The sequence below is a fragment of the Dipodomys merriami genome, unplaced genomic scaffold (assembly GCF_024711535.1).
Source record: "Dipodomys merriami isolate MVZ:Mamm:240054 unplaced genomic scaffold, mDipMer1.0.p SCAF_84, whole genome shotgun sequence".
Lineage (NCBI taxonomy): Eukaryota > Metazoa > Chordata > Mammalia > Rodentia > Heteromyidae > Dipodomys > Dipodomys merriami.
In genome coordinates, this window is record NW_027206446.1 from 1,911,570 (window position 1) to 1,932,125 (window position 20,556).

General features: G+C 55.5%; 1 protein-coding gene across 11 annotated transcripts in view; it reads right to left on the reverse strand.

Moving 5' to 3' along the window:
• The window catches only part of C2cd5 (C2 calcium dependent domain containing 5), a 67,321-nt gene extending 54,233 nt beyond the window's left edge, over window positions 1–13,088 (reverse strand). For 10 of the 11 annotated variants that reach the window (XM_070011754.1, XM_070011751.1, XM_070011748.1 and 7 more), the window contains exons 1-6: window positions 12,939–13,088; window positions 7,000–7,086; window positions 6,401–6,572; window positions 4,800–4,895; window positions 4,114–4,269; window positions 2,788–2,986 (exon numbers count right to left, since the gene is read on the reverse strand). In XM_070011754.1, coding sequence (XP_069867855.1) covers window positions 2,788–2,986; window positions 4,114–4,269; window positions 4,800–4,895; window positions 6,401–6,572; window positions 7,000–7,086; window positions 12,939–13,028 — 800 coding nt within the window. In that variant the 5' untranslated portion in view covers window positions 13,029–13,088. The remainder of the gene's footprint in view (window positions 1–2,787; window positions 2,987–4,113; window positions 4,270–4,799; window positions 4,896–6,400; window positions 6,573–6,999; window positions 7,087–12,938) is intronic. The other variant, XM_070011757.1, reaches the window with a different exon arrangement.
• Window positions 13,089–20,556: the final 7,468 nt, after the last annotated feature.

The window sequence follows — 20,556 nt, forward strand, 5'->3', positions numbered from 1 at the left end:
GCCCCTCAGCCCGGCCCCTCCCCTCAGCCCGGCCCCCTCCCCTCAACCCGGCCCCGCCCCTCAGCCCGGCCCCTCCCCTCAGCCCGGCCCCGCCCCTCAGCCAGGCCCCGCCCCTCAGCCAGGCCCCGCCCCTCAGCTGCCCCCCCCCCCCTCACAGCAATGGCTCTTTCTGATTGCACAGGCATTTCCTTATCTCATTCCAGTATGTTCTAAGACACTGCAGCATTGAGTACCACTATCTTTCAGGTGCCTTATCTCCCGAAGCCAGGCCTGTCCACACCCTGAAGATAAATTCCTAGGGTGCCAGGTGTGTGGGGGGAGGGGAGGGGGAGGGAACGGAACCCAGGGCTTTTGTTTGGTTATACTTGTTTCTTTTTGAGACAGAAGCTCAGTAGGTATCCCAGGCTGGCCTTGAACTCAAGATCTTTCTCTGCCTCAGCCTCTCCAGTACAGGGATTATAGGTGTGCACTACCACACTGGGTTGCAAGACTCAAGGTTCTAATTCAATTTCAACGGATAGGAGACAAAATCTGGATTCCTCAAAAAAAAAAAAAAATTAATAGGGCAATCTGACTCCATCCGCACTAGCTAGAAATTTGTGTTTCCCAGAATGTACTTGAACTCAGGTTTTTGGTGTTTTGGGGAGTTTTTTTGTCGGTCATGGGGCCTGAACTCTGGGCCACGGCGCTGTCCCTCGGTTCTTCAGCTCAAGGCAAGTGCTCTACCACTTGAGCAACAGCGCCACTTCTGGTTTTCTCGTGGTTTACTGGAGATAAGAGTCTCACAGACTTTCCTGCCCAGGCTGGCTTTGAACCGTGATCCTCAGATCTCAGCCTCCTGAGTAGCTGGGTGTGAGCCACCGGCACCTGGCTCAAACTCAGATTTTTAGAAATTACTGCACTTACGCATGTGCTACTAAATAAAATTAGGCAATAAGCCATACTGTACTTTCTTTTGAGAATAATTTTCTGTGTGTGTGTGTGCACCAGTACTAGCACTTGAGAGCCGGCACTGTCCCTAAACTTTTCCTCTCAAGGCTGGTGCTCTACCACTTGAGCCACAACCCCACTTCCCATTTTTTGATGGTTAACGATGACAGGAGTTCACACTTTCCTACCTGGGCTGGTACTGAAGCATGATCCTCAGATCTCAGCCTACTGAACAGCTGGGATAATAGACATGAGCCGCTATACCTGGCCAACCTCATTATTAAACCAGACACTAAAGCCTGTCTTAAATAATCCATGTTGAGGGGTGCCGTCTTCAAAGCGTGAGGTCCCCGTGTTTCAGACTCCTGAGATTTTTTTTCGCCATTTGGAGTATTTGCAAAGCTCCACCGCTGAAGGTTTCTAACCTGAAAAACCTAAAAATCCACCCAAGGGGCTGGGCAGGTGGCTCAGTGGTAGAGTGCTCGCCTAGCATGCATGAAGCCCTGGGTTCGATTCCTCAGTAGCACACACACAGAGGGAAAGCTGGAAGTGGCGCTGTGGCTCAAGTGTCTTGAGCAAAGAAAAGAAACTCAGGGCCAGGGCTCTGAGTTCAAGCCCCAAGACTGGCAGATAATAATAATGATGATATTAATAAATAAAATAAAAATCCACCCGAGTGTGCAGGCTGTGGGTGGGCTGAGCCTGGAAGGTGGTCTCTCTGCCTTCAGACAGACGTGTTCTGAGCCAGGCGGTGTGGCGTGCCTGCAGCTCCGGATAAGGAGGAGGTCCGGGCCGGCCTGAGCGACCAAGACAGACCCCCACCTCCAAAAAAGGAAACAGAGACAGACAGGGGTGAACAGTTCAAAGCCAGCCCGGACGGGAAAATCCACGAGACTCTCATCTCCAAGGAACCACCAGAAAATCGGAAGTGGCGCTGTGGCTCAAGGGGTAGAGCGCCAGCCTTGAGTGAAAGAGCTCAGGGACAGCGCCCAGGCCCTGAGTTCAAGTCCCAAGACTGACCAAAAAAAAAGACAGAGAGGGAGGAGAAAAGAGGGGAAGGGAGGGGGGAGGAACAGGGGAGGGGAGGAGGTGGAAGGGTAGGGGAGGGGGCGAGATGGAAGGAGGGAAGATTGGGGGGAGGATGTGGGAGGGGAGGAGGAGACAAGAGGGGAGAGGGGAGGATGTGAGAGGGGAGGAGGAGAGGAGGGGGAGGAGAGAAGAGGAGGGGATGGGAGGGGGAGGCATAAGGGAGGGGAGGAGAGGAAGGGAGGGGAAGAGGTAGGAGAGGGAGGGAGGAGGAGGGGAGGGCTGGGGAGGGCTGGGGAGGGGAGGCCAGGCCTACTTGGCTGACACCCACTCATCTCATTTCATTCTCCTGGCCCCCCTGGCCTTGGTGGGTCTCTACGCCTCGAGTGGTCCGACTCTCACACGCAGGGTTCGAAGCCACCCCTAAACACCTAACGTCTCATGGCTTTCATGGTACGCCATTTTCTACCAGTCCAACGGGTCGATCTACCTATGCACCGATGAGCTTGGCCAGGGATGTCTGATCAGAAAAAGCATGCTTTGAATCATGATCCTCAGGTCTCCTGAGTGACTGGGATTACAAGAGTGAGCACCAGCGCCTGGTTCAAAATTTCATTTCGCTACTGAGCCAGCAACCACTGGCTTCTGAGTCACATTTCTACGTTTCAAAACATGCAGCTGAAAATGGGCCAGGGGTAGGAATCAGTCACTTAAAATTCATAACCAGGGCTGGGCATGTGGGGTACACAAAGGATTGCTGCACTTTGCTCCGAACTGTGACCCGTGGCGCGCGCACCCGCCCGGGGGGGCAGACCCCGGCGCCATACTTACTCCTTCATCTCTTTGGAGGGGGAGTGGCACGTCGGGAGGAAGGTGGCTGGGTTCGTTAAGGTGTCCAGCGTGCACGCCGTGCCGATGGCTCGGACCACGAGCCCCGACTCGCCCTCCAGATCAAAACACTGCAAGTACCCGACCACCGCGTTCCCGCGCATCTCCAGGACTTTCAGGCCAATCTTCCTCTGCAGCTCACCTACAAAACAAGCCCACACGTCCTGCCTGCTCACGCAACCCGGCGCTCAAATCCCGACAACCTGGGCGCCGGTGGCAGGGGCCTGTCAGCCCAGCCGCTCAGGAGGCTGAGATCTGAGGACCGGGGGTTGAGGCCCGGCCCGCGCAGGGAAGTCTGTGAGACTCTGGATCTCCAGTGAAGCAGCAAAAAGCCAGAAGCAGAGCTGTGGCTCACGAGGTAGAGCAACAGCCTTGGGCACAAAAGAGCTCAGGGACAGCGCCCAGGGTCGGAGTGCTAGGAGAGACAGTATTTGGACAAGGACGGTGCAAAGGTAATGGTTGAAGATGGCAGGATTACAGCTGGAGGGGTTCGAACCTAAGCTCTGACACCAGAACCAGCGCCTGCCGGTGCCTCCTCATCACCAGCGCTGTGTTCTTTCCACTAAGACACTCTCTGAACACAATTTCTTTTTTCTTTTGTGCCAGTCCTGGGACTTGAACTCACAGCCTGGCTGCTGACCCTGAGCTTTTGAGCTCCAGGTGAGTGCTCTACCACTTGAGCCACAGCTCCACTTCCAACTTTCTATTCTTCATTGGAGATCAGAGTCTCACAGACCTTCCTGCCCTGGCGGGGCTTTGAATCATGATCCTCAGGTCTCAGCCTCCTGAGTGACTGGGATTACAAGAGTGAGCACCAGCGCCTGGTTCAAAATTTCATTTCGCTACTGAGCCAGCAACCACTGGCTTCTGAGTCACATTTCTACGTTTCAAAACACGCAGCTGAAAATGGGCCAGGGGTAGGAATCAGTCACTTAAAATTCATAACCAGGGCTGGGCATGTGGGTTAGTAGTAGAGCGCTTGCCTAGCATGCATGGAGCCCTGGGTTCGATTCCTCAGTACCACATTCACAGAAAAAGCCAGAAGTGGTGCTGTGGCTCAAGAGGTAGAGCACCAGCCTTCAGCAAAAGAAGCTCAGGGACAGCGCCCAGGCCCTGAGTTCAAGTCCCAGGACTAGCAAAACAACAACAACAACAAAAACAACAACTTCATAACCAGCTTCGACAACATTTCAAGTAGCACTTCACAAACAAGTCAAAGACGCTGGGAGAATGACATCAATCAACACCAATGCCCCTTTGTATCAATACCTGACATTAAGGAAATGAGTCTCTGTCTGGCCTCATTGGACGCTCTGGGTGTGCGGATTCGATCGATCCACTGATACTCTGGGTCTTCATTGACCACAAGTTCTTCCACAAATCCATGAATGACCACAGCTCTGTAACACTTGGGGATGGATGTTGCTGTTAAAACAAATCATCTATTATGTGTCCATTTTTTTTAAACTATGTGTATTTAAGCTGGGTGCTGGTGATTATATCTTAGCTACTCAGGAGACTAAGACCTAGAGGAGCATGGTAATAAGCCAGTCTGGGCCAGGCATCAGTGGCTCCCGCCTGTCATCCCAGCTACTCAGGAGGCTGAGATCTGAGGATCATGGTTCGAAGCCAATCTGAGCAGGAAAGTCCATGAGACTCTCATCTCCGACAAACCACCAGAAAACGGGAAGTGGAGCTGTGGCTCAAGGTGGTAGAGCACTAGCCTTGAGCAAAAGAGCTCCAGGACAGTGCCCAGGACCTGAGTTCAAGCCCCAGGACTCTGGCACACGCTAAAAAAAATTTTTAATTAAATAATAAGTATTATTTTTTTCCGTTGGCCTCAAAACCGAAGTGTAGTACTATTTTTCTATTAGTCTCTGGGAACAGAAATTTGATGTTGTATTTCTCAAAAGGATTACACATTTCTTCTTGAGTAAGACAACCCATTTACTTACTGCAGAAGAATTTCACCCCACACGAGGACTGTCTAAATCGATTTAAATCATTGAAAAGGTCTACTTTGACGACTACATTGATTTCTCCACGGATACCTAAAGATTCAAAAGGAAAAGAAAATAATAATTAAATAAGGAAGCGAATGGGTGGTAACAGAAGTTATCTCAATAATGTAACAATCTTAGCACAACACTTCCTAACTTCTTTTTTTTTTAAGTCAGTCCTGGGGCTTGAACTCAGGGACTGGGCGCTGTCCCTGAGCTTCTTTTGCTCAAGGCTGGCGCTCTGCCAGTTGAGCCACAGCTCCACATCTGGTTCATTGGAAGGTAAGAGTCTCATGGACTTTCCTGCCCAGGCTGGTTTTGAACTATGATTCTCAGATCTCAGATTCTTGAGTAGCTGGGATGACAGGCGTGAGCCACCAGCACCGGGCTTAATTATTTTCATACAATGGTTTACTGTTAACACTTTCTGAAGCACAACATGAATATTTTTCACTATGGCCCCAGGTGTGCAATAATGTAAGCCAAGACCAAGTAGAAAGGCATCCAATTCACTGATGCTACACGTGACATCAACCCAGAAAGTTAACTTCTCTAACACTGAGCGGCATCTCCATATTAGGGAAGAAATTAAAACTGGAAGCCAGTGGCTCCAGCCTGTCATCCTAGCTACTCAGGAGGCTGAGATCTGAGGATCATGGTTCAAAGCCAGCCTGGGCAGGAAATCTGTAAGACTTGTCTTCATTTAACACAAAGAAGCTAGAAGTGGAGCTCTGGCTCAAGTGGCTGAGCACTAACTAGACTTACAGCAAACAGGCTCAAGCATAGCACCTAGGCCTTGAGTTCGAACCCTAGGACCAGCACACATATACACATAGAAAAGATTCAGAACCTCAACAACTTTTCTTTATAGGCCACATCTATCAATATTTACCACGTAACAACTGAAATTGGCAGTTTAAAAGCATTATTCCTGTAAAGTCACAGTAAGTTGCTGGCAACTCTGTGCTTTCCAAACAAACAAAAGAATTCATTTGATATGACTGGCTCTATTATAAGTTCATAAACTTCTTTTTTTTTTTTTTTTGGTTGGTCATAAGGCCTGAACTCTGGTCCTGGGCGCTGTCCCTCAGCTCTTCAGCTCAAGGCGAGTGCTCTACCACTTGAGCCACAGCACCACTTCCGGCTTTTTCTGCTTATGTGGTGCTAAGGAGTTGAACCCAGGGCCTCATGCATGCAAGGCAAGCGCTCTACCACTGAGCCACCTTCCCAGCCTGTCCTGAGCAAATTCTTTTGCTCAAGGCTAGCGCTCTACCACTTGAGCCACAGTGCCATTTCTGGCTTTTTCTGTGTCTGTGGTACTGAGGAATGGAACCCAGGGTTCATGCATGCTAGGCGAGCGCTCTACCACTGAGCCACCTGCCCGGCCCTCTTTTCGTGTTTTTTTTTTTTTTAGTGCTGGTACTGGGACTTGAGCTCAGGCCACAGTCTGTCCCTGAACTTTTCAAGTCTGATGATCTACCACTGGAGCTCAGTCTCTACTTCTGGCTAGTCAGTGGTGCAGTGGAGATCAGAGTCTCATGGACTTTCCTGCCTACCGTGTATGGTGTCGTAGATGGGGAACCAGCCCGAGATGACGGTGGCGGCCTCACTGTACAGCAGAGGGTCGATGTCGATGTACACCTTGCCGATGGCGTCGTTCGCGCTGTAGGTGTCATGGTCCAGCACGGTGATCTGCAGCGGCTCATCCTGCAGATCCTCATCGTCCACCTGCAAGCACGCAGCCCTCCATGGGGGCCTTGCTTTGGTTGCTTTTGTTTTTCTATGTGTGGTGTGAACTATCTTTAAGTAGTTGTCCAAAGGAGCTGCCATTGCACAAAGTGGATTATGAACCCAATAAACTGTGGATGACAGTCTGGGCTTCTGGTTTGTTGGTTTTCTGCCAGCTCCTGGGGCCTGAACTCAGAGCCGGGACTGGGGGCTGTCCCCTGAGCTTTTTCACCCGGGGCTGGTGCTCTACCACCTGGGCCACAGCTCCATGTCCAGCTTTTGTTTTTGGCCAGTCAGTCCGGGGCGGGCGCTGTCCCTGAGCTCTCTCCTGCTCGACCCTCTATGGAGGGTCCCCACCTGACCACCCCTGGCCCCGGGAGAGGGGTGGCGCCCAGAAACGGCTCACCTCTGCACACCGCACACCTACCTCGAACTTAAACCACTCCGAGTTCCAGTGGGGGTTCAGCGACTTGAGGTACACGTCCGTCTTAAAGGTAGTGTTGCCGAACTTCACCTGAGGACGAGGCGAGCAGACGGGGGTGGGGCTGGAGGTGCAGCCACGGGAGGAGGGTGGGCTGGGGGGGGGAGGAGAGGAGAGGGGAGGGCCTCCCCCCCGTGGGGAAGGACACGATCGCCTGCTGACACCCTCCACCGGCGTCTCCAACACAGGGAGACCACCGTACACCCAGGATGCTGCTCGGCGATGTTACTACTGTGCCCAGGAGCGCTCGGCAGTCAGCGCTGGACTGCGCATGCCCAGGAGCACTCGGCGGTCAGCGCTGGACTGCGCATGCCCAGGAGCACTCGGCGGTCAGCGCTGGACTGAGCATGCCCAGGAGGACTTGGTGGTCAGCGCTATACTGCACATGCCCAGGAGCACTCGGCGGTCAGCGCTGGACTGCGCATGCCCAGGAGCACTCGGCGGTCAGCGCTGGACTGAGCATGCCCAGGAGGACTTGGTGGTCAGCGCTATACTGCACATGCCCAGGAGCACTCGGCGGTCAGCGCTGGACTGCGCATGCTCAGGATGCTGTGACCCTCTTCCCATCCTCCTGGCCTAGTCCAAATGTATCCCAGGGAGCCAGGCCTGGCCACACACACCTGTAGTCCCAGCCCCGGGGTGGCCAAGGCTAGCTAGCTCCCACCGAGCCCAGGGCGGGCCAGCTGGCAGCCCCTGACTAGCCTGGGCTTCATTCTCCTGCCTTAGAGTCCAGGTTGCCCAATGCATGCGTGGTAGGCGTGCCCCTCCATTACTCCCCCATTCCCGGGTGGCTGGCCGGCCTGCGAGCACGCAGGCGGGTCTGAAGTCAGCTCGTGTCCAGGGAGGGGCCGGGCTTCGCGCAGGGCCTCTCACACTTGCTTAGGTATCTTTTGCTCACAGCTGGTGCTTCACCACTGGAGCCACGGCCCTCCTTCCGGCTTGTTCCGGGTTAAGTAGATGGAAGAGACTTTCTGCTCTGTCTGCACACGTGTCACCCCAGCTATCGGGAGGCTGAGATCTGAGGATCAGCCTGGGGAATGAGTCTGTGAGACTCCTGCATCCAATGAGCCACCAAAAAGCCAGAAATGGGGCTGTGGCTCAAGTGGTAAAACACCAGTCCTTGAGCAAAAAAAAAAAAAAAAAGTTCAGATACAGCAGCCAGACCTTGAGGACTGGGGAGGAAGAGGAAGAGGAGGAGGAGGAGGAGGGTGATGGTGATGATGGTGATGATGATGATGATGATGGTGATGATGATGATGATGATGATGATGGTGATGGTGATGATGATGATGGTGATGATGGTGATGATGATGATGATGATGGTGATGATGGTAATGATGATGATGGTGATGGTGATGATGATGATGATGATGATGGTGATGGTGATGATGATGATGGTGATGATGGTGATGATGATGATGATGATGATGGTGATGATGGTGATGATGATGATGGTGATGGTGATGATGATGATGATGATGGTGATGATGATGGTGATGGTGATAATGATGATGATGATGGTGATGGTGATGATGGTGATGGTGATGATGATGATGGTGATGATGATGATGATGATGGTGATGATGTTGATGATGGTGATGGTGATGATGGTGATGGTGATGATGATGATGGTGATGGTGGTGATGGTGATGATGATGGTGATGATGATGGTGATGATGGTGATGATGATGATGATGGTGATGATGGTGATGATGATGATGATGGTGATGATGGTGATGGTGATGATGGTGATGATGATGATGATGGTGATGATGGTGATGTTGATGGTGATGATGATGATGATGATGATGGTGATGATGGTGATGATGATGATGGTGATGATGATGATGATGGTGATGATGGTGATGGTGATGATGACGACGGTGATGATGATGATGGTGACGATGATGAAGATGGTGGTGATAATGTACTGTTAACCCAGACCTCTCTCAAAAACTCCAGTCCTAATTCCAACTGCCTCCTTGGTCCCAAAGACATTTGCAGCATAAAATGCCAAAGTGAAAACTGATTCCGCACTAACCAAATCTCCACCAGCCCTGTGGATTTCAGAAAGCCAGCCGACTTCTAACAGCCAGGAACGGCCACTGGGGTGCCTTTCACCTTGATGCCAACTCCCATCTTTCAGAACAAATCCTCTTTCAAAAATAGATCTGGAATTCATCCACCACTTTCCATTACCCAAAGCATCACACGTGGCCGTGGCCATCTGCTGTCTGACCCAGGGCAGCAGCTCCTCAGAGCCTTCCCTTCAGTTGGCCACATGGCACCAAAAGACCTTAGTTAATAAGTGCCAGGGAATGTAAAATAAAACACCAACTCTTCATTGTGGCAGAAGAAGGAAGAGGAGGAAGAGGAGGAGGAGGAAGAGGAGGAGGAGGAGGAGGAGAAGGGAGGAAAGGGAGGAAAGCAAGCAAGCAAGCTGAGTGCTGATGGCTCATGCCTGTCATCCTAGCTACCCTGGAGGCTGAGATCTGAGGATCGTGGTTCAAAGCCAGCCTGGGCAGGAAAGTCCATGAGACTCTGATCTCCAATGAACTACCAGAAAACAAGAAGTGGTGCTATGGCTCAAGTGGTAGAGTGCTCACCTTGAGCTGGCCCCACAGCTGACAAAAGCAGAGGAGGAAGGGAGGAAGGGAGGGAGGGAGGAAGGAAGGAAGGAGAAGAGGAGGGAGAAGAGGAGGAAGAGGAGGAGGAGGAGGAGGAGGAGAGGAGGAGGAGGAGGAGGAGATGGAGGAGGAGGAGGAGGAGATGGAGGAGGAGGAGGAGGAAGAAGAGGAGGAGGAGGAGGAGGAGGAGGAGGAGAAGGAGGAGGAGGAGGAGGAGATGGAGGAGAAGGAGGAGGAGGAGGAGATGGAGGAGGAGATGGAGGAGGAGGAGGAGGAGGAGGAGGAGGAGGAGGAGGAGGAGGAGGAGGAGGAGGAGGAGGAGGAGGAGGAGGAGGAGGAGGAGGGTAGTATTCGATCTCAGTCTACCTTTCCAGTGTCAGCCTGCACCAACTGTACTATCTACTAGCTCCCTGATACTTCTGGTTCATGTCACAGAAAGATGATCACTGGGATGAATCCATGACTTGCCCCATCTGTGTTTTGGCCTTTTTGTTCGTTTGACAGTACCGGGGTTTGAACACAAGACCTCTCACAGGCTAGGCTGGCAAATCCACCACTCGAGCCCGGACTCCAAGCCCTGAATGTTTCTGGTTAATTTCTCTCTCTGTCTTCTTGCCAGTTTGGGGCTTGGACGCTGAGCCTGGGCACGGCCCCTGAGCCTCTTTGTGCTCAAAGGCTAGCACTTTAAAACTTGACCCAGAGCACCGCTTCTAGTTGGTGTTTTTTTCTATTTTAGAGATCAGAGTCTCACGGACTTCCCTGCCTGAGCTGGCTTCGAACCATGATCCTCAGATCTCAGCCTCCTGAGTAGCCGGGATGACAGGCAGGGGCCAGTGGCTTTGCTGGTTATCCTTGGGACAGGGTCTCGCTGCTTGTGTGGTCAGTGGGGCCTGGTTGCAGGAATGACCGGCACTCACGCTGCTGGATTCGTTTCCCCTCCATGGTGCTGGAATCTGAAGGCCTCTGCGGCCCCGAGCTGGTTTCTATCTTCATCCACCCAGTCTCAGACTTGCACATGGAAGGGCAGTTACACACCCCTGTCCAACCGCTGTCCATCCAGGAGCCTCACCAAGGGTTCGGCCGTGGCTGGCCTCGGGCCTCGGATCCTCCTACCCCTCGGCCTCCCAACCAGCCAGGAGTGCAGGTGTAGACCACAGACGCGTGGTTCCCCGTCTGTGTGTGGTGGTGTTGTTGTTGTTGTCTGAGCCTGCTCCAGCTCGCTGCTCAGCTGACCTCCACCACTTGGACACAGCCAGGATTGCAAGTGTAGACCACAGACGTGTGGATCTCCGTCCGTGTGGTGTTGTTCTTGTTGTTCACAGACGTGTGGCTCTCCGTCCGTGTGGTGTTGTTCTTGTTGTTGTTCACAGACGCGTGGTTCTCCGTCTGTGTGTGGTGGTGTTGGTGTTGTTCACAGACGCGTGGTTCTCCGTCTGTGTGTGGTGGTGTTGGTGTTGTTCACAGACGTGTGGATCCCCCTCTGTGTGTGGTGGTGGTGTTGTTCACACACGCATGGTTCCCCGTCTCTGTGTTGTTGTTGTTGTTGTTGTTGTCTGAGCCTGCTCCAGCTTGCTGAGCCACGGCTTGGACACTCGCTTCCAGCCAGCTTTCTGGCCTGTTTTGGAGATGCTCCCCCCTTCCCCTGCCAGCCCGTTTCTGCTCCCCAACGGCCTCCCACGGTGGTCCTCCAGCCTCGGCCTCCCACGGCGGTCCCCCAGCCTCGGCCTCCCACGGCAGTCCTCCAGCCTCAGCCTCCCATGGCTATCCTCCAGCCTCGGCCTCCACCAGCCCCCTCCCCGCCCGGCCTCCCACGGCGGTCCCCCAGCCTCGGCCTCTGCCAGCCCGTTTCCCGCCCGGCCTCCCATGGCAGTCCTCCAGCCTCAGCCTCCCATGGCTATCCTCCAGCCTCGGCCTCCACCAGCCCCCTCCCCGCCCGGCCTCCCAGGGCGGTCCCCCAGCCTCGGCCTCTGCCAGCCCCGTTTCCCGCCCGGCCTCCCATGGCAGTCCTCCAGCCTCGGCCACCCACGGTGGTCCCCCAGCCTCGGCCTCCCACGGCAGTCCTCCAGCCTCAGCCTCCCATGGCAGTCCTCCAGCCTTGGCCTCCACCAGCCCGTATCCCGTTCCCCGCCCGGCCTCCCACGGCGGTCCCCCAGCCTCGGCCTCCCACGGCGGTCCCCCAGCCTCGGCCCCGCCAGCCCGTTTCTGCTCCCCAACGGCCTCCCACGGCGGTCCTCCAGCCTCGGCCTCCCACAGCAGTCCTCCAGCCTCGGCCTCTGACAGCCTGTTTCCCGCCTGGCCTCCCATGGCGGTCCTCCAGCCTCGGCCTCCGCCAGCCCCCTCCCTGCCCGGCCTCCCACGGCGGTCCCCCAGCCTCGGCCTCCCACGGCGGTCCCCCAGCCTCGGCCTCCCACGGCGGTCCCCCAGCCTCGGCCTCCCACGGCGGTCCCCCAGCCTCGGCCTCCACCAGCCCCCTCCCCGCCCGGCCTCCCACGGCGGTCCCCCAGCCTCGGCCTCCCACGGCGGTCCCCCAGCCTCGGCCCCGCCAGCCCGTTTCTGCTCCCCAACGGCCTCCCACGGCGGTCCTCCAGCCTCGGCCCCGCCAGCCCGTTTCTGCTCCCCAACGGCCTCCCACGGCGGTCCCCCAGCCTCGGCCCCGCCAGCCCGTTTCTGCTCCCCAACGGCCTCCCACGGCGGTCCTCCAGCCTCGGCCTCCCACAGCAGTCCTCCAGCCTCGGCCTCTGACAGCCTGTTTCCCGCCTGGCCTCCCATGGCAGTCCCCCAGCCTCGGCCTCCCACGGCAGTCCTCCAGCCTCGGCCTCCACCAGCCCCCTCCCCGCCCGGCCTCCCACGGCGGTCCCCCAGCCTCGGCCTCCCACGGCGGTCCCCCAGCCTCGGCCTCCCACGGCGGTCCCCCAGCCTCGGCCTCCCACGGCGGTCCCCCAGCCTCGGCCTCCACCAGCCCCCTCCCCGCCCGGCCTCCCACGGCAGTCCCCCAGCCTCGGCCTCCCACGGCGGTCCCCCAGCCTCGGCCTCCCACGGCGGTCCCCCAGCCTCGGCCCCGCCAGCCCGTTTCCCGCTCCCCGCCCGGCCCTCACTGCGCCTGCGCCCCGCGCCGGCAGGTGGCCCGGACCCCCAGCATGCACCGCGCCGCACCGGGCCCCGCGGCGGCCTGAGGTGGGGAGGGGGGGGTGCGGGGTGGGAGCGGTCGGGGGTCGGGGGTCGGGGGTCACCCCGCCGGGCCCGCGCGGCCGCACCCACCTCCACGAAGGCGTCCGTCAGGTCGCTGGCTCGGTCCATCACGGGCAGATGGCGGCCGGCCACGATCTTCACCTTCAGCTTGCCGGGCATGGCGGCGGCGGGCTCCCCGCCGGTCCCCGCCGGTCCCCGCAGGAGCCGCCCAGCGCGCCTGCGCCGACGCCGCGGGCCGGAGGGGCGGGGCGGGGCGGGGCGCGCGCGCGGGGACGCGGGGACGCGCACGCCGCCGCGCGTGCGCACTCGCCCGCTGCGGCCCGGCGGAGACCCGGATGGGGGGGGGGGGCGGTCCTCCGACGCCGACCTGGGGAAAACACCGCGGGGAGCGGGAGGAGCATCGATGATTCCGGCTCGGCCCGCAGGGCTGGTGGGCGTGGCTGGAGGGCGGCGGGGGCGGGGCCCCGGAGGGCGCAGGGAAACGAATGGAGCCCCGCATCATCCACCCGGCCCAGTGGACCCATTACTGGAAGCAGTGCGTGACCTAGAAACGGCTTTCCGAGATGGCAGCGCCTCCCACGGCAGGAGCGCGGCTCGCGTGGGTGAAGGCGGCGCTGGTGGCAGCGCCTCGCACCCGCCACCCTCGTAACGGGAAGCCCAGAGGCGAGGATCGCGTTCCCAGCCGGCCCAGGAGCAGAGCAGCCCCGGAAAGAGCAAGCTCTGCCCCCCGCAGGAGCTGACAGGCCCAGAGCAGCCCCCGGAAAGAGCAAGCTCTGCCCCCCGCAGGAGCTGACAGGCCCAGAGCAGCCCCCGGAAAGAGCAAGCTCTGCCCCCCGCAGGAGCTGACAGGCCCAGAGCAGCCCCCGGAAAGAGCAAGCTCTGCCCCCCGCAGGAGCTGACAGGCCCAGAGCAGCCCCCGGAAAGAGCAAGCTCTGCCCCCCGCAGGAGCTGACAGGCCCAGAGCAGCCCCCGGAAAGAGCAAGCTCTGCCCCCCGCAGGAGCTGACAGGCCCAGAGCAGCCCCGGAAAGAGCAAGCTCTGCCCCCCGCAGGAGCTGACAGGCCCAGAGAAGCCCCGGAAAGAGCAAGCTCTGCCCCCCGCAGGAGCTGACAGGCCCAGAGAAGCTCCGGAAAGTGCAAGCTCTGCCCCCCGCAGGAGCTGACAGGCCCAGAGAAGCCCCGGAAAGAGCAAGCTCTGCCCCCCCCCCCCCCCCGCAGGAGCTGACAGGCCCAGAGAAGCCCCGGAAAAAGCAAGCTCTGCCCTCCGCAGGAGCTGACAGGCCCAACGTGCCAGAGAAGTCCCGGAAAGAGCAAGCTCTGCCCCCCCCCCCACAGGAGCTGACAGGCCCTACGCGGCAGAGAAGCCCCGGAAAGAGCAAGCTCTGCCCCCCGCAGGAGCTGACGGGGCCAACTCGCCCGAGTTGGGGTCGGGACTTTTGATCCCCCACAAAGAACCTCTTGTTCTTCACTATCTGGACCGAGAAAGGCCAGGGCTCCCATGAGCCTTCGCGTCTGGGGTGTGACCTGACACACACCCCCCCCCCCCCCCCGTCTCAGGATCCGCACTGTGCGCTTTAGCTCGGGGATCCTCCAGCCCCGCACGCCGGGTCCACGGCCAACAGTTCATCCGGGCCTGGGACTCGAACCCAGGGCCTGGGCGCTGTCCCCCAGATCTGTAGTGGAAGGCGGGTTCTCTCCTACTTGAGCTGCAGCACTCCTTCTCACATCGCAGTGCTGACTTGGAGCTAAAGAGTCTCACTCACAGGCTTTCCTGCCCGGGCTGGCTTCGAACCCAGCCCTTAGAGCTCAGCCTCAGGAGCAGCCACCGCCCCTTCCCCTCCCCCCCCCAGGGCCAGGAAGGGGCGTTGCCGAGGGTTTCTCCACCAATCACAGCACAGTGCTCTACATGGCGCTGTCAGCAGCAAGCGGCTGCGGTGGCTGTGCGTCCTCCTCCCGGCTCCTCATGGCAGCGGGGCTGGCACAAGGCCAGCGGCGCCACTGGTCCGAGCCTGACGGGCCTTCGCGCGAAGCAGCCCCGGCGCCAGGGCCAGGCCTGACAGCTGTCAGGCAGGCAGGCAGACCCTCCCACCCTCCAATGGGGAACGGGGGGCGGGAGTAACAGCTGTCAGGGAGTTGGACCTGGACCGTCCCAGCCTCCAGTGGGGCGCCAGGGGCGGGGCTGACAGCTGTCAGTCAGGTAGCACGGTTGCCCTGGCCCCCACTGAAGGTAGACGTGAGAAGGAGCGCTGGGCTGCATGGCGTGTGGCCCCATGTGGCCAGCCAGCCCAGGCCCCGGAGAGAGGACCCTCCCACCCCATCCCCCCCATCTGTTTTCCGCAGACAAGGCCCTGGATTCCATTCCTGGCACACACGTGCACTCACAGGCACACACAGAAAATGGAAGTGTTACCATCGCTTCTCATGGAAAAAAACAGCTCATCACATGACAGGACGTGGTCAGGTTCAAAGGAGAAGCCACGGCGGCTGGCGCCGGGGCCGGCCAGCCAGGTGGACTGCGGATCATCATTGTCATCCTCCTCCTCCTCCTCCTCCTCATCGTCATCATCATCGTCATCGTCAGCAGCAGCAGCAGCAGCCTTCTTCCTCCCTCTCTGCCATTTTCTCCATCTCCTTGGCTTTGGTCTTTCCCAGGCTGAGGACGGAGCCTTCCCTTTGTGGTGAAGACCCCAGGACTGGTCACGGAGTCACTATTCAAATGTAGGCAGTGAGCAGGGGGCCGCTGGCTCCCACCCAGAATCCCAGCTACTGAGGAGGCTGAGACCCCAGGGCCCGAGGTTCAAAGCCAGGCCGGGCAGGAAGGGTGATGAGAGTCTCATCTCTAGTTAACCATGAAAAACCTGAAAGTGGAGAGGTGGCTCAAGCAGCAGAGCCACCACCTGGATCGAAGAGGCCTAGGGACAGCCCCGGGGTCCTGGGTTCAAGCCCCAGGGCCAGTGAGTGTGTGCATGCGCGCACACACATACATACAATCACACACATATAATTACATACACATACAATCACATCTTACACATAGAAGTAATGCCTTCTATCTAATCATTGTAAGCTTAGAGCACCTTAGAGGGAAAAAGTGCTTCTTGCTTTCAAGCTGTAAATGCTTCTTGTTGGGGGGGGGGCGGGCGGGGGGTAGAATTGAATGTGTCCATTAACCGCACACGTGTCCTTCCATCCCTCTCTGCCCCCCAGGCCACGTTCCCCTCACCCTTTACCCCACACACCTGCACTGAGTGCTCTGCTGGATTGCATCCCCTGTTCCCTTCATCCATCCACTGCCCTGGAAACCCCCATCCCCAGAGCTGGGAAGGCGGCCCCGGGGTAGAGCGCTCGCCTCGCATGCATGAGGCCCTGAGTTTGATTCCTCAGCACCACAGAAGAAGAAAAAAGCTAGAAGTGGCACTGTGGCTCAAGTGGTAGAGTGCCAGCCTTGAGCAAAAGCAGCTCAGGGACAGCGCCCAGGCCCTGAGTTCAAGCCCCCGGACTGGCATAAATGAGCTGAGCCAAGCACTAGTGGCTCACGCCTATAATCCTAGCTATGCGGGAGGTTGAGATCTGAGGATCTGAGGATCTGAGGATCTGAGATCTGGTTCAAAACCAGCCCAGACAGGAAAGTCCATGGAACTCTGCAGTGAACCACCAGAAACGCAGAAGTGGAGCTGTTCACGGGGCAGAACATTAGCCTTGAACAAAAAGTGCTCAGGGACAACACCCAGACCCTGAGTTCAAGCCCTACATAGAGAACAAAACATATTTGAAAACTCAACACCGCGTGCTCTCTTGAGCCCATCCTTTTACCTTCCTTTGCCAATTAGGTAGGACTAATAATTAGAGTCGTTACAGTTCTGTGGGCCATTATCTTCACAGACACCCTAATTGTCCCATTAATTAGATTGATTAAGTTGACATCATTTCCCAAGTCATCTGTTAATTTCCTCCCTCGTCCTATTATTAGAAGATCAGCCTAATAAAGTGTCAAGTGGACCTTGAAAAGCAAAGCTAGATGTATAATGAGCCTGGCATTATGACTCTCAAGTCAAATTCCCTGTGGGCTAGTGTTATTTAAAGTTGCTGACAGGTGGACTCTTAGAAACCACTGAACTGATGGAAAGAACCAAGTGAGCCCATCCTACCTGCTATCCCGCCACAGGCCGCAGGGACTGTCTATTGAACCTGTTCCAGACACTCACATACTAGGTTTACAAACCTGCTACAGGGGCTGGGCAGGTGGTTCAGTGGTAGAGTGCTGGCCTTGCATGCATGGGGCCCTGGGTTCGATTCCTCAGGACCACATCAACAGGAAAAGCCGGAAGTGGCGCTGTGGCTCAAATGGTAGAGCGCTAGCCTTGAGCAAAAGAAGCTCAGGGACAGCGCCCAGGCCCTGAGTTCAAGTCCCAGGACTGGCAAAATCAATCAATCTTACTATGGTTGGAGTATGATATGGTAGAGCTCGTGTGTCGAATACTCTCTGCCCACCAGGTGGCGATGTTTGAGGAGGTTGCAGGTTGGGTTGCTGGGTACATCAGTGCTCAGCAGCATTCAACCTGGTACCTGTCTCTTCTCTCTCCTGCTCTGTCCTATGTCAAGGGACTAAGCAGCCTCCAACAGAAGCCGCAGAAACTTGAGCTAAAATCTACATCAAAACCCAGACGCTGGTGGCTCACACCTGTCATCCCAGCTTCTCAGGAGGCTGAGATGTGAGGATCATGGTTCAAAGCCAGCCCTGGCAGGAAAGTCCATGAGACTCTGATCTCCCAAGAACCACCAGGAAACTGGAAATGGCGCTGTGGCTCAAGTGGTAGAGCGCCAGCCTTGAGTGAAAGAGCTCAGGGACAGCGCCCAGGCCCTGAGTTCAAGCCCCATGGCTGACTAAATAAAATATATTTCAGAGGGTGTCACAACACAGAAGCCTGATTAGCTCATTCTCCCCCCCAATAACCCACCTCTCATTGTGACTGCTCTGACTTCTCTATTACCACTCTCTGGGTTTTCTGTGGGTTTCTTTGGTTGGTTTTGGGTTTTTTTTGTTTGTTTGTTTTGTTGGCTGAGACAAGATCTCAAAGTGGAGCCCTGACTGAGGTCAAACTCAGGATCCTCCTGCCACAGCCTCCCTAGGGCTGGGAGGCTAGGAATGGATTTGTGTGTGTGTGTGTGTGTGTGTGTGTGTGTGTGTGTGTGTGTGTGTGTGTGTGTGTGTGTGTGTGTGTGTGTGTGTCCTGGGGCTTGAACTCAGGACCTGGGTGCTGTCCCTGAGCTTTTGTACTGCAGGCTAGCACTCTGCCACTTGAGCCACACTCTCCACTTCCAGCTTTTTGGTGGTTCGTGGGAGATCAGAGCCTTTTCTGCCCAGGCTAGCCTTCAATTGGGATCCTCAGATCTCAGCCTCCTGAGTAGCTGGGATGACAGGCGTGAGCCACCGGTGCCCAGCTTGTTTTTGTTTTGTTTTTAGGTTAGACATGTTTGTCTCATGTCACTAAAGCAAAATGTTAGGTTAGAGAGAGACTGTCATGACTGTTTTCAAGAGTACAAACACACAGATCATTGCTCTGCTAATGTTGCTGTATGCTCTCAGTTAAAATGAGACTGTACCCCTTGGCCTCCTCCATTAGTGTAGGAAAGGGTGTGGCTTCCGAGATTTTGTGGGTCTGGCTGCTAGATGGAGCCCTGCAGTCCCTCCCGGGTCAGTTGCCCTGGAGTGTTGCTAAAACAAAAAGAACCAAAGGAAAGGTAGGAGAGCTGAAAGCTTTCTGTTGAAAGTTTCCCTTCTAACCTTCAGCCTTCATTCACCACTTTGAAGATCCCAGGCAGACTTAGAATCCAGTCATCCATAAAGTCCACAAATATCAAAACAGAATAAGAAGCTGGGCACCAGTGCTCATGCCTGTAATCCCAGCTACTCAGGAGGCTGAGATCTGAGGATCGAAGTTCAAAGTCAGCCTGGGCAGGAAAGTTCCTGAGACCCTGATCTCCAATAAACCACCAGAAAATCGCAAGTAGAGCTGGGGCTCAAAGTGGTAGAGCGCCAGCCTTGAATGAAAGAGCTCAGGGACAGCCCAGGCCCTGAGTTCAAGCCCCAGCACCGACGACGACGACGACAACGACGACAAAGAAGAAGAAGAAGAAGAAAAAGAAGAAGAAGAAGAAGAAGAAGAAGAAGAAGAAGAAGAAGAAGAAGAAGAAGAAGAAGAAGAAGAAGAAGAAGAGAGGAGAAGAAGAAGAAGAGAGGAGAATAAAGAAACAAATAATAAGCAAGATAGAAGCGAGAGATAAACCTATAGCTCAAATGATCCTAAATTCCAATTGCTATTTCCAAACAATAAAATATACATAACAGGGGCTGGGAAGGTGGCTCAGTGGTAGAGCACTTGCCTTGCATGCATGAGGCCCTGGGTTCGATACCTCAGCACCCCAGAAGCAGAAAAATCCTGTAGTGGAGCTGTGGCTCAAGTGGTGGAGTACTTACTTGAGCTGAAGAGCTGAGGGACAGCGCCCAGGCCCAGAGTTCAGACCCACGACTGACTATATATATACAAACATACACACACATACGAAATATATCTACAAGACCTGTGGTTTACTCCTGTAGTCCTATCTATTCAGCATGCTGAGAGCTGAGGTTAAAGGTTGGTTTGGGGTTTGTTTGTTTGTTTTTGCCAGTCCTGAGGCTTGAACTCAAGGTCTAGGCACTGGTCCTGGGCACTTCTTTTGCTCAAGATTAGCACTCTACCACTTGAGTCACAGCACCACTTCCAGCTTCTTCTATGTATATGGTGCTGAGGAATCGAACCCAGGGCTTCATGCATTCGAGGCAAGCACTCTACCCCTGAGCCATCTTCCCAGCCCCTAAGATTCAAGGTTTAAAGTCATCCCTGGAAGACAAATCTGTGAAACTCTTATCTCCAATAAACTAGAAAAAATCACAAATGGTGGTGTGGTTTAAGCAGTAGAGTGCCAGCCTTGAGTGAAAACGCCAAGTAAGAACACAAGGTCCTGAGTTCAAGTGACACACACACACACACACACACACACACACACATACACACACACACACACAAACACACACACAGATAATTTTCATTCTGGCTCCATTTTACCCTCATCTTCTTTCTTCTTTTTGCTGCATGAAGTATTTGAAAGCAGACCGAAGATCGCTTGAAACTTTCTTCTGCAAACTTATAATCCTTGTTTTAATTGAATTATGAAATAACTAGTTAACCAAAAAAAAATTAATAATGAGCCCCAAGTACCCCCAGGAAGTATCTGGTAGAGTGCAAGGTATAGCAATTAATCTCTTCTCACTTAATCAAAGGGAGCAGCGGGGTTCAGGGATATCAATTATGTTCAGAAATGGAAAATTTTTTCAAGTGGAAAAACAAGAAAGCAATTTTAAGTTTGCTTAAAAGTCTTGACTCTGGTTTCCGTCCCCCCTCCCCCTCTCTCCCTCAGCTTCTCTGCTCCCAACTGGGCCCCCAGGCTGTGTGCAAATCATCCTTATTAACTCAGCACAACACGGGCTGGATAGATCTGCTGAAGAACTTACCAGCAAAGTCCTGACCCTCCTGTCCAAAGGATCTTCCCAGCTTTTCACATGTTTAAGAACAACCACTAGTCTGGTGCCAGTGGCTCATGCCTGTCATCCTAGCTACTCAGGAGGCTGAAATCTGAGGACTTCAG